General features: G+C 44.6%; 1 protein-coding gene and 1 long non-coding RNA gene across 4 annotated transcripts in view; one reads left to right on the top strand and one right to left on the bottom strand.

Moving 5' to 3' along the window:
• LOC132954346 (microtubule-associated serine/threonine-protein kinase 1-like) overlaps positions 1–12,500 on the bottom strand; it is a 47,771-nt gene that overhangs the window by 7,816 nt on the left and 27,455 nt on the right. For all 3 annotated transcript variants that reach the window (XM_061026886.1, XM_061026887.1, XM_061026888.1), the window contains 16 exons: positions 11,799–11,874; positions 10,462–10,534; positions 9,750–9,910; positions 8,803–8,878; positions 7,886–8,095; positions 6,896–6,997; positions 5,813–5,945; positions 4,979–5,046; positions 3,461–3,537; positions 3,133–3,341; positions 2,390–2,528; positions 2,159–2,291; positions 839–1,004; positions 658–759; positions 222–344; positions 1–92 (listed from right to left, as the gene is read on the bottom strand). The exon at positions 1–92 is cut by the window's left edge and continues 18 nt beyond it. In XM_061026886.1, the coding sequence (XP_060882869.1) occupies positions 1–92; positions 222–344; positions 658–759; positions 839–1,004; positions 2,159–2,291; positions 2,390–2,528; positions 3,133–3,341; positions 3,461–3,537; positions 4,979–5,046; positions 5,813–5,945; positions 6,896–6,997; positions 7,886–8,095; positions 8,803–8,878; positions 9,750–9,910; positions 10,462–10,534; positions 11,799–11,874 (1,940 nt within the window). The remainder of the gene's footprint in view (positions 93–221; positions 345–657; positions 760–838; positions 1,005–2,158; positions 2,292–2,389; positions 2,529–3,132; positions 3,342–3,460; positions 3,538–4,978; positions 5,047–5,812; positions 5,946–6,895; positions 6,998–7,885; positions 8,096–8,802; positions 8,879–9,749; positions 9,911–10,461; positions 10,535–11,798; positions 11,875–12,500) is intronic.
• Positions 1–12,500, top strand: part of LOC132954360 (uncharacterized) — a 128,286-nt gene that overhangs the window by 109,805 nt on the left and 5,981 nt on the right. The window lies entirely within an intron of this gene.

The following is a 12,500-nucleotide window of genomic DNA, read 5'->3' as shown; positions in this document are numbered from 1 at the left end:
GCAGGAGGAGAAGCAGTGGATCTCCACAGGTTCATCGTCGTTGGTGTCGTCCTCGTCGTATGAGTGCACGTGATGGTAGCGCTCGGATCGGGCTGCGGAGGAAAGGACAAAAGATGTTGATGACTCAGAAGTCCCTGAGCTGTTTGTGTGAATAAGATTTTCCAGAGCTCAGAGGGGTCTGATGTTGGTGCCTCAACCCCCCCCCCACGCTGCAGACTTACTGTCAAAATAACTGGTGTCTTCCTCTGACTCGAGATGAGGAATGAACTCTGCTTTCTGTCTCAGCAGGCTGTTCCAGTTCACCTCTGTGAAGAAAGAGTGCTGCCTCACTTCAAAAGCACCACCTGGAGGGACGAGGGAGAGAGAGAGAGAGAGAGGGAGAGAGAGAGGGAGTGAGAGAGAGAGAGAGAGGGAGTGAGAGAGAGAGAGAGAGAGGGAGAGAGAGAGAGATGTTTGTGAAAGTGTGAAAACTAGAATAATATTTGAATGCTTTTTAAAAACAGCTGATATCTGTAGTGTCTATAACGCTCGACCGATTGCCATGACCCAGGAAAAACAAAAAACTGATTTACTTCAGGCACAGAAACATTGGTGTAGGTGATTTGATTTCCCCGTCTTTCTGTCCCCGTTATGACTTATTATTCGGGCTTTATTTACCTGTGCCCAGTCGAACCAGTGGATTGGTCTGCAGGAGCGAGGAGATCAGATTCTGAGCATCAAGGGGGAGAGATTCTTCTCCTTCTGGCCACACGATGTCATCTATAAGAGAGAGCAGAAAGCAAAGATTAAAAACACACCTCTCACTGTCCTGTGTAGTAAACACTGGATGTTGTCTCACCTGTGATGACCTGTCCAAACAGCTCCTCTGGAGTGTCTCCAAAGAACGGCACACAGCCCACCAGGAACTCATACAGGATGATCCCCATCGCCCACCAGTCCACCGGCTTCCCATAACCCTGACGGAGAATCACCTCCGGGGCAATGTACTCTGGAGTCCCACACACCTTAAACACACACACACACACACACACACACACACACACACACACACACACACACACACACACACACACACACACACACACACACACACACACAGACACACACACACACACACACACACACACACACACACACACACACACACACACACACACACAAATGAAATAAACACACTTTTCAGATTTCAGAAAGCAGCTGGTCACATCAGTTTATTTTCTGTTTTAAATCTCCTCTGTGAGCATATGTTGGGACACAGCTGACCCTGAGATAGAGGCACGTGTGTGAAGCGAATTTCAACCTGGCTCATTACAGAGATGCCAAGACAAGATGAAAGCCCGGTGAAGCTTTTTCATATGCAAATGAGTACGCACTGAATGCTAACAGACCTCTGGCTGCTGTGATTCCAAACTCAGGAAATAATGAGGATTACATTCAAAGCATGAACACCTTATCAAAGAAAAGAGATTTTAATAACTAAAGAAAGAGAACAGTAATGTCTGCCAACACGATGTGGAGATTATCTCAGGATGGAAATGAAGACATCAAAGGGACGTTCATGTTTAAACTTCACTTGGATCATCGTGTGGAGGAACACGGTGTGATTATTAAAGGAGCAGTATGTAACTCTGACCCCTAGTGTTTAAAACGGGTACTGCAGTCTAAATTCTAAACATCATAGAGAGCTGTCTCCCCCCCCCCTCCTCTCTAGAGTCCATGCTCACTCAGGTCACCATGTGGTGGACTCTGAAGCTTCAGTGTTTATCCAGCTCTGCATGGGTCTGTAAACCTTTCTGTGTTCTAACCTCTCTCCATTTTTCAAAAGCATCTCCAATATTGATCCTAGTTTGAGCACGTTTCTGCTCGTGGAGCTTATTAGAAACATGCAGAGGCTTTTTAGGTCGGGTACAATCACTTCTATCTGAACCACTTCTCTTGCCCGCTTCCATCGCTGCAACACCTGTTGACCTGATAACTGCTCTCATATCTGGCAAACAGAGGGGTGTCCAAAACAACTGTGTGGGGGCGTGTCTACCTTCTCTGGTCCAAACAAATCCAGAGCATTCAGGAGCAGAATCTAAAGTTAGAAGGAGGACATACTGGCTGCTGCATAGACAGAGACATTAAATTGTAGACTATGTTTTTTTTCTTCTCCTACCTGTTTATCCAGGAACTCTCGAGTGTCCTTCTCGATGTGTCCTTCATACAGGTTGGTGGTCAGACTCATCAGACCCATCTTAGAAAGACCAAAGTCTGTGAGCTTGATGTGACCCATCGAGGTAATCAGGAGGCTGAGAACAGAAACAGAACACTTGAGTACAAACTTCCTGTATAATAAATTTAAACCAGGCAAAGACCAGGTTTAGCGTGAGTATTTTTTTTGTCTTACTTGTCGGGTTTGAGGTCGCGGTGCACGATGCCGTAGTTGTGTAAGTACTCCAAAGCGAGGATGGTCTCTGCAAAGTACATGCGTGCCATTTCCACGGGCAGAGCCCCGATGTTCTTCAGCAGAGTGGCACAGTCTCCTCCTGTCGGCACAAAGTCTCTTTACTGTTAGGGCTCGCTGCTGACATTAGCAATTACCACAAACGTCTCCTGGTACCTCATGTCCAAGAACATTTTGGTTTCTATAAAGAGCGATGAGTAACATGCTCAACAATCATGCAAACTCTGCGACCTTAAATCTGTCGGCATGATGACTGCTCTTTGAGTCATTCTGGGAAATATCTTCAAGGATTCAAGAAGTCTGAACTCCTCTTTAAAATGTTTTAGACTGACAATTACACAACAACAATTTGTAAGGCAGCTGAGGAGGTGCAAAAAGCAATTTGTAAAACTTGAGTATTGTAAATGAGCTTGTAGTACCCTGATGGCCCAGCAGGGGGCAGCAGCCAACTCTGGGAATCACTGCGCTATATTTGAAGAAACAACAGTGGATTTGGGGCATTGCTAAAAAAAATAATGTTTACACTTAGAAGAGTAACAGGAGGTGTAGACTACACACACACACACACACACACACACATACACACACACACACACACACACACACACACACACACACACACACACACACACACACACACACACACACACACACACACACACAGACACACACAGAGTAATTCTCACCTTCCACGTACTCCATGACCATGCAGAGGTGGCGGCGTGTTTCGAAGGAGCAGAACATGGAGACGACGAAGGGATTCTCAGCGAAGGTGAGGATGTCTCTCTCCACGAAGGCCTGCTGGATCTGATTCCTCAGGATCAGGTTCTGCTTGTTGATCTTCTTCATCGCAAACCGCTGACGAGTCTCCAGGTGGCGCACCAGGTACACAGCACTGAACGCACACATACACTTTGTTTAAACACTGCTGCTCCTGTGCTGCTTAGTGAAGAAGTTTCTTCACAGGATCAGAGATGAAACAGTTCAAACATGAGATTCTTCTGCTCTGCTCACCCGTAAGCTCCGTTACTGATCAGCTTGATCATCTGGAAATCTGCTTCTCCGGGTGGTTTCATCGCTCTAATTTTACCCTGTGAATCAAAACAGAGAGAGAGTGTGACAAAAATCAAATCACACAATTAAAACAAAGCACACAACGTGATCAAATAAAACAGCTGTTATCAATAAAACATAAAATCACAATCAGCAACAACTGGACGGTCAATAAACTCAAATGAAATCTGGAAAAGCGCCCAGATTTGAGTATCAGATCATGTCAATTGATGATATTTCCCAGGGAGGAGCATGTAAAGAGAATTTAAAAAAAAAAGAGTCCAAAAACGGTTCCCTGTGGGACACCATACTTTACAGGACCACTTTAAAGTACCTGGTTCCCCTCTGAGTATTGTAGTGACATCATTACTACACAAAGTAGAACTGTTGTTAGCAAGAATTAAACATCTAAAGGAAGAATGTTCAACTTTTTGATCCAGTAGATGTCGCCCTTGAGCTCCAGCATGAAACCAGAACAAACTGCTGTTTGGCCACACCTCCTCTATACTGAGGCCTCCGCTCTCCTCCAGAGACACACCTCCAACCCCCCTCCCCTACATCCATGTAAACACGGCTCTAACAACAACACAGCCAGCGGGACTCAAGCTTCTCCCTCATTGTAGACAGTCAGGACTCAGAGACACATTTACACAGGATAGACTTGATTTATGATCTATGTTATGCTCTCTTTGTAAGACATTTCTCCCAGTTTGCAGAGGTTATGTGTGTTAACATTGTTTGTAAATCAGACCTGTGTGCTGTTTTTCTACACATTAAAACTTGTGTCTCACTTTTATTCATCAGTTATTCTTTATCCTGTGTGACTCTGTTGATGCACATTTGAACTGTATGTTAAAATAACTGTGCTGAGTCATCACTTCTTCACCACACTCGTCCATTATTTTGTCCACTTAACTTAATTTTCTCGTTTTGGAAGTTTGCCTAATGCTGGATTCATGGCCTGGGGAGAAGGAGTTGGAGGGGGAGTGGGGTCTTTCCTGTTTTTGTTTTTTAGCACTTCAGCACAAATTAGACGGATGCAAGAATTTATGCCGAGTCATGCTCAGGTGACGCAAACATTTTCAGTGGAAGGAAGCAGCATTAACACCAGGCACCACAAATCCAGAGTTATATTTCACCTCCAGTTTTAAAAATGCAGCATCATTATGTCCTGAGGATTAAAGAGACGGATTCTTTATCATCAGACAAAACACATTTAGAATTGAAACCATTTAGAAAAAAATAAAATAAAAGATAAAACAGATACAGAGGGCATAAAAGGGGTCGGCTAGAAATCTGTTTGTTTTCAAAGCGTAAACAGACGTTCATGTTTTTGCTCATCTGTGCAGCCCGATATTTCATGTTTCTGACTCTCTTAGGTCAGGTTACTCGTGTGATACCTCGATCCAGAAACATTTTCTCTGCTAACGTTAGAAACGTCTGTCTGAATGAGTAGACAGACTTTGGATGGATTCTCACCTCTGTGGAGTCGTCTGTTTCAGGTGTCAGCGGCCCCTCGCTGTCGTAGCTCTCGAGGTTAACCATCTCTGGAAACAGAAACAAGAATAACTTCTTCATACAGAAAGAGTTCGCTGAGTCGTGTTCAAACGGCTCAGAGGAGGAGACTCGTCATGTAAGAAAGATGACTGGTTAGTACTGTTCATTTACATCTACCTCCAGCAAAGTATGTTGTATTTAATCTTTTCATATTTTAAGACTAGAAGTAATGCTAAGTTAAATACTGGATGTATATATTGTCATTCTTAGTTTTGATATTTTTTAGTGCTTATTTACTTTGTATTTAATATTAAATTGTGTTTATTTGCTCATATTGTGTGTTTGGACAACCTGCTGCTGTAACGCCACAATTTCCCAGTTTGGGATCAATAAAGTAATTCTATTATATTCTAAGAATCCAACGCCATCTGGAGTCTCCCTGAACAGAGATCTTTTGCTACTGGATCTTTTTTTTTTTTTTTTAAAGATTTAGGCTTTTTGTGTCTTTAATGGAGAGATAGGACAGTTGATAGAGTTGGAAACCAGGGAGAGAGAGAGAGTGGAATGACATGCGGGAAAGGAGCCACAGGCTGGATTTGAGCCTGGGCCGCCCGCTTGGAGGACTGCAGCCTCCGTACATGGGGCGCGCGCACTAACCACTGCGCCACCAGCGCCCCAGCTTCTGGATTTTTTGAGAGTTTAAAGCGTCTCATGACGAGTACCGAGAAATACGACGGATGAAAACAAAGAGCCCTGATAACATCTCAGTTCAAACCTTTGATCCTGGATAAACGTTTCTGACTCCGCCCCCCTCACCTTCGATGGGGTCTCTGGTCAGCCCCAGCTGACTGATGATGTAACGAGGGATGTCTGTCTTCATCAGGTGACCCTCCTTGGCGTGATCCTCGGCCGCCTCCAGCAGATGGTAGAACTCCTCGGGGTTAAACTCCTGCGGACCAGAGGGGGGGTGGGGGGGGGGGCAGAAAGGATGACGTCATGAGGCGGAGGGATTCAGAGCGGGTTTAATTAACGATGACACCGAGTCAGACTCAGACGGGAGATTGGATTTCTGCCCGGGAATACTGCTTCCAGATTCGTCGATTTGAATGTAAATCAGGAAACAGTTTGCAGGAGAAATTAAAGAAAAATATGAGATGCCTCGGACTTGTATTTTTGTTGCCATGGTAACAAACATGTATTGATATCGTTAGATTTTTTCCTAGTTTCATATCAAAGATTAAAACCCTGGTATCTCGACGACCCTACGCCCCTGTCATCTCGTCCTCCTGATCTTTAAATTAGCGTCAGGGAGGTTTTTTGGGGCGGAGCTGAAAGCCGTGAAACGTTTCTCAGCGCTCTGTCATTCAGATGCAGCGGCGTGCAGAACACGAGGGAGGAAGAATCACTCCTGAGCGGTGCTGTTTTTTCAGCTTTCACTCATAATCAGAAAACTTGTCAGAGTGGCATGACTCATCAAGACTGTTATGATACTTAAACACACACACACACACACACACACACACACACACACACACACACACACACACACACACACACACTTGGGTTTAAATGACACGGCGGTCACGGTCTGGGTGAGTCAGGCTGGGTGGCGGCCGGCAGCAGGAGGCCGATGTCTGCTGTCAGAGCGACTGCTGTGGAGAGAATTCTAATCTAAATGTAAATATGTGAACCCTCCACACACACGCAGAGCAGAGCTGCACCACTCCTTCCACGCCGTTTGACACGCCGCAGTGTTTAAATACTGTAACAGAGGATCTGTGTGTATCGTGTTTATTGAAAGAAAATCAATTTGTCTTCATTCAGGAGAAGGAGGTGAGCCGTGATGGGGGGGGGGTGTTAATGATGGGTAAACACCGGAAAATAAGAGTCTCATCGTACCAGACACTCCAGGAGCCGGGCCGGTCGGGAGATGATGATGAGCAGCTTCTTTGCCAACTCGGTGACGAAGGCCACCTCGGAGCTCTCTGAACGCTCGAAGGCCTGACAGACGGAGACACAGACACAAAGTTTGAGTTATTAATAAAAAACAATCAGGCACAGAAAGGTCCCTGAACGCAGCACGGCAGGTTGATCTAATCAAGCTGCTTAAATCGAGTCTTTGATGGAGACACCTGATACCTCATATATGCTCTGATAATCAGGAGCACAATTAGCTTCAATAACCCCCCACCCCATCCCCCTCTGCTGTTTAAACCATGTCGGTCACAAAGGCATCAGAAGTGAGAATGAAATGAGGAAAATTTAAACCTCTCTAATCCTGACAGTGACTGAGAGGAGGGATGACTTTGTCTAAAAAAGTGGATCTTTAGAAAATGACCAACCCTGCCTTTAAGACATTTAAACACATTTTTTGTGTTTCCCTTTTTGTCACAAAGGAGTGATTACTTCACGATCTACTCCAGTCTACTTTGAACTTTGTTATTTGAGAGTTTCAAACTATTTTATGGCATTAAAAAGCTCAGAGACATGGTCAAAATGGAGACAATATTTGACATATCAATAGATAAGGTGCTAGGTGGTTTGCCCCACTCATTCTAACAACTTTATGTCGTTTACCTCCCTTTCACTGTTTTATTTTTTATTTTATTTTTCATTTTATTTGATCATGTAAATTATGAGAGGCTATTTAATGCATGTGAACTGCACTACTTAGGTTATGACCTAAAATTGAACATGTCTAAATGTCTGGCAATTATTCTGATGTTATGTTGTTGATGTTTTTCTGTTGAAAAAATAATAAATAATTTTAGTGGCAAAAAAAAAAGAAAGTTTAGAGACACGTGTTAAAAATAATGCAGCTTTTAAATTTGTAACATTATTATCAGCTGACGGTAATAATGTCAACACACAGAGGAGAACCTCACTCACATCCTGCAGGAGCTTCTCCAGGTTCTCCTGCAGCTCGAAGAAGTAGACCGACGTGATGAGACCCTCTCGAGCTTTGGCCAGGCAGTCTCTGGAGAGCTCGGCGATCTGGTGGTGAATGAAGCTGAGGACGCCGTCGGCCAGCGGGAGAACGTTTTCAGGAGAGAACGTCTGAATGAACTCGGCGAGCCGCCCCTCCATCTGAGCCGTGGCCTGGTGAAGGAGATAAAGACAGCGTCAGCCAGAAATGATCACTGTTAAATATTTTCGTCAGCTTGGTGAACGTTTCCTTTTCCTTCATTCATTTACTTCCTGGAGAAAATGGCTCCAAGGCCAACTTTTGGGTCCCGCCCCACCAGTTGAGAACCACCACTTTTAGAGGATCCACTGTGCATTTCTTCCAGTTGACTCAAAGAGCTTTCACCTCGTTTGAACTCTAAAACCATAAAGCCCTAATTTCCTAAAAGTCGGGTTTGTTTATCGCTTGTGGAGGCTTTCAGCTCGTTTCCTTCAAAACGACCGAAGCGTGCACAAAAAATAAAAAAAATGAGCCAAAGAAGGAAATCTCTTTTGTTCAACTCTTTCTAGCTGTTGAAGTATTTATAAGTGCAGTGAATGAACTTCATGCTCCCTCTGACAGGGCGAACTTATCGCAGCTTGGCAGTGCAGTATAATCTTGTTTGTTATGGTTCAGCAGCTCCCACGGCTCCTTTATTTAAACCAAAGCTTCATATAAATCTGAGCATGTTTGATCTGAAATTATTCCCCTTTTTATTCCTCTGATACTCCAGTTCGGACTTGATGGGATTAGGCAGTAATTGTGATTTAAAATGGGCAAAATGCTCTGCAGGCCTACGGATATTCTAACTGTCTTGTTTGTTTTTGTGCAAAAGAAGAAAATAAGGAGCTTTGTGTTTCACCTTTGGAAAACGCTCTTTGTACACGTGGTTCATCATCACGATCTCGTTATCGAAGCAGGAGGAGGAACGTCCCGGGCTGAGGAGAAAAACAGACAAACGAAATGAATCATTTAAAGATTTTAGGTTTAATGGAGCAGTATGTAACTCTGACCCCTAGTGTTTAAAATGAGTACTGCAGTCTTAATTCTAAACATCATAGAGAGCTGTCTCCCCCCCCCCCCCCTCCTCTCTAGAGTCGATGCTCACACAGGTCACCATGTGGTGGACTCTGAAGCTTCAGTGTTTATCCAGCTCTGCATGGGTCTGTAAACCTTTCTGTGTTCTAACCTCTCTCCATTTTTCAAAAGCATCTCCAATATTGATCCTAGTTTGAGCACGTTTCTGCTCGTGGAGCTTATTAGAAACATGCAGAGGCTTTTTAGGTCGGGTACAATCACTTCTATCTGAACCACTTCTCTTGCCCGCTTTCATCGCTGCAACACCTGTTGGTTTGACCTGATAACTGCTCTCATATCTGGCAAACCGAGGGGCGTCCAAAACGGCCGTGTGGGGGGTGTCTTAAAAGCGCCTACCTTCTCTGGTCCAAACAAATCCAGAGCATTCAGGAGCAGAATCTAAAGTTAGAAGGAGGACATACTGACTGCTGCATTGTTGTCAGAGAAGCCAGCACTTCAACATGTTTCCTTAATGATCAGATAGTAAGATACCTTTATCATCTCACTCTCTACACATCTCACTGATTGAACCTCTATCATTGAATCAGGTGTGTCTTGATAAAAATATGAATGTTTTTGCTTCAAACAGAAAAATCAAGGTCGGTTACATAAAATCAATAACAGGATCAAGCGGGTGCAGCCTTTGTAAATCTGCTTTGGAAGAGTCCTTTAAAAAAAAAAGAGGAGGGTGGAGGTTTAATCTCTTGGCCGCCTGCCGCTGCTGCTGCTGACCTGAGGCTGCGGGAGCGTGGGCGCATGTGGGGGGAGCAGCGCCCCCCGTCGTCGTCCGTGATGCTCTCGGTGCTGCCAAAGTGTTTGGATAAGAAGTGGAGCTCGTCCATGGTGGGCTGGAAGGGAAGCTGGTGTAGCCGCTCCTGAGAGGAGCTGGAGGACTGGAGCGAGGGAAGAGGAAGAGGAGGAGGAGGAAGAGGAGGAAGTGGAAGAGGAGGAAGTGGAAGAGGAAGAGGAGGAGGAAGAGGAGGAAGTGGAAGAGGAAGTGGAAGTGGAAGTGGAAGAGGAAGAGGAGGAGGAGGAGGAGGAGGAGGAACAGGAAGAGGAGGAGGAAGTGGAAGAGGAAGAGGAAGAGGAGGAGAAGGAGGAGGAGGAGGAGGAGGAAGTGGAAGAGGAGGAGGAGGAGGAGGAAGAGGAGGAGGAGCAGGAAGAGGAGGAGGAAGAGGAGGAGGAGGAAGAGGAGGAATTGGAAGAGGAAGTGGAAGTGGAAGTGGAAGAGGAGCAGGAAGAGGAAGAGGAGGAGGAAGTGGAGGAGGAAGAGGAGGAGGAGGAGGAGGAGGAAGAGGAAGAAAACGAGAACATTAGAGCGGGAGGAGAGGAACAAATGCCTGAAAATTAATGGCAAAACTGAAACTGAAAACTTGTAAATATTAACGATGAAGCCGGATTGACTCGTCTGTTTCTACCGATGAAAACGGAAAGTCGTTGTTACCGTGGAGCTTGGCGTGTTGGTGCCATATCCAGACGAGGGCAGAGACGCTAAAGACCAGCGTCGTCCGTCAGCTCTGCAGAGAACACAAATATTAAATCATTAAAAAACTGACAATTGAGTCATAGGACATATGTCATATTCTTAAAGAAACTGTTCGGGCACGTCTCAGTCTCAGCTGCACTAAAACATAAAGTTGGATATGATACTTGAGTCCACCGCCATCAGACTGTGTCGTCCCCTAAACCTACTGAAACTCTCAGCTCTTTTAAATGGAGGTTGAAGACACACCTGTTGACAGCTGCCTTTCATTAAACAGCTTTAACAAGATTTTAAACTCTAACTCTGCACTGTAATTATTATTATTTTTTTTAACTCTTTTAATTTCTTTACTTGTATTTTTAACATATTTTCAGATTTAATCATTTCAGTGATTTTTAAATGTTCTATTTTAATGTTTCTTTTCTTTCCTCTGTCATGATGCTTTTGATGTCTTGTGTGAAGCACTTTGAATTACCTTGTTGTTGAAATGTGCGACATAAATAAACTTGCCTTGCCTTAATTTTTATATCTGTATGTTTATTCCTTCGTACCAAACACAGGCCTCGTTTGAGAGTAGATCCTGAAAACAAAGAGCGTCTACCTGTTTTAGAAAAAAGGATTAAAAACACAAGTAAACAAACACCAACATGGCCACCTGTTCACACGCCCTAGCTGGCAGTGTGTTGCTGAAGCAGCTTGAATAAAAACACAGGGACACTGAGGATGTCATGTCCTGGCTCTGTCCTCCATGAGTCAGCCTGCGCGGTGTGCAGGAAGAGGCTCCCTGCTCACCAGGATGTGTGAGACCTCGACCGACTGCAGACCCACACCTCGTCTGTTCTCTGACGCTCACGCTGACATCAGCTCTAATCGTCTTTCTTCTGCTCAGCTCCCTCAAACACTGCAGACCTGTTTGTAGTACCCCAGGCTGGCTACACACCAGACGATGTTAGGCCCTATTTTAAAACACACTGAGCTTTATTTATCCAGTAGCAAAGCTCTTTTTTATAAGGTTTATGTTTGGCCTTTTTTTAGAGATAGGACATTAAATAGAGTCAGAAATCGAGAGAGTGGGACAGGTGGCAAAGGGGGCCACAGGTCGGATTCAAACCCGGACTGCCAGCTCAGAGGACTCCAGCCTCTGCACATGGGCACACTCACCACTAGGCCACCGACCCCCCAAAGACACTTTGTTCTAACACTACTTCAGCGCACCACATACGTCTTTCCTCGCCTATTTCCCAGAGTAGACTGACAATGAAATCATGAACTATTGTCGTGTGTTTCAAAGCAGTGACCTTCTGGAGGAGGCGAAGGAGAAGTGTGCCGGGTTGCTCGGAGAGAAGTTCCTTGGGCTGTCCAGAGGGCTGCTTCCTGCGGGGACAAAAGAGACACACAGAGAGACGATGAGAGACGAGAAACACAAAGAGTCTAAAATGAGATTAGAGAAAGATTCAGCTCTTTCTATCGTTTACCACATGGACAAAGAACAAGAAGGAAGGGAGACAGCTCTCCTTAATGTTTGGACTGCAGTACCCATTTTAAACACTAGGTGTCAGAGGTACATATTGCTCCTTTAAAGGCTTTATATGTGATTTTTCACTTAAATGTAGAAATCAAGTATATCCTTCAGTTTGTTTACATCGCCCGGACAGCCGGCTGACTCCTCCCCTCATGTATAAAAGTTGTTTAATTGAGGGACTAGAGAAAAGAAGAATAACATACTGTACTCACTGCTTAACTGTGTTTCTAGATCACGCTCATTTCAGGTAAATTTACATGCAGTGTGAAGATATGAGCATAATAAAGATCACTAGCATTAGCATGCTAACACAACAATGCAGCGCCAGTTGTTTTGGTTTCATGCTGGAGCTCAAGGGCGACATCTGCTGGATCAAAAAATCACATATAAAGCCTTTAATAAGTGTGTTTTAGAGTTTGTTGAGATAGTTTTTTAGGACCTCAGGTCAGACCCCGGCTATCTGTTTCCTCTGTTTTCA

The sequence above is a fragment of the Labrus mixtus genome, chromosome 20, assembly GCF_963584025.1.
Source record: "Labrus mixtus chromosome 20, fLabMix1.1, whole genome shotgun sequence".
Lineage (NCBI taxonomy): Eukaryota > Metazoa > Chordata > Actinopteri > Labriformes > Labridae > Labrus > Labrus mixtus.
The sequence above is the reverse complement of the archived record's forward strand: the minus strand, read 5'-3'. Positions and strand labels throughout refer to the sequence as shown.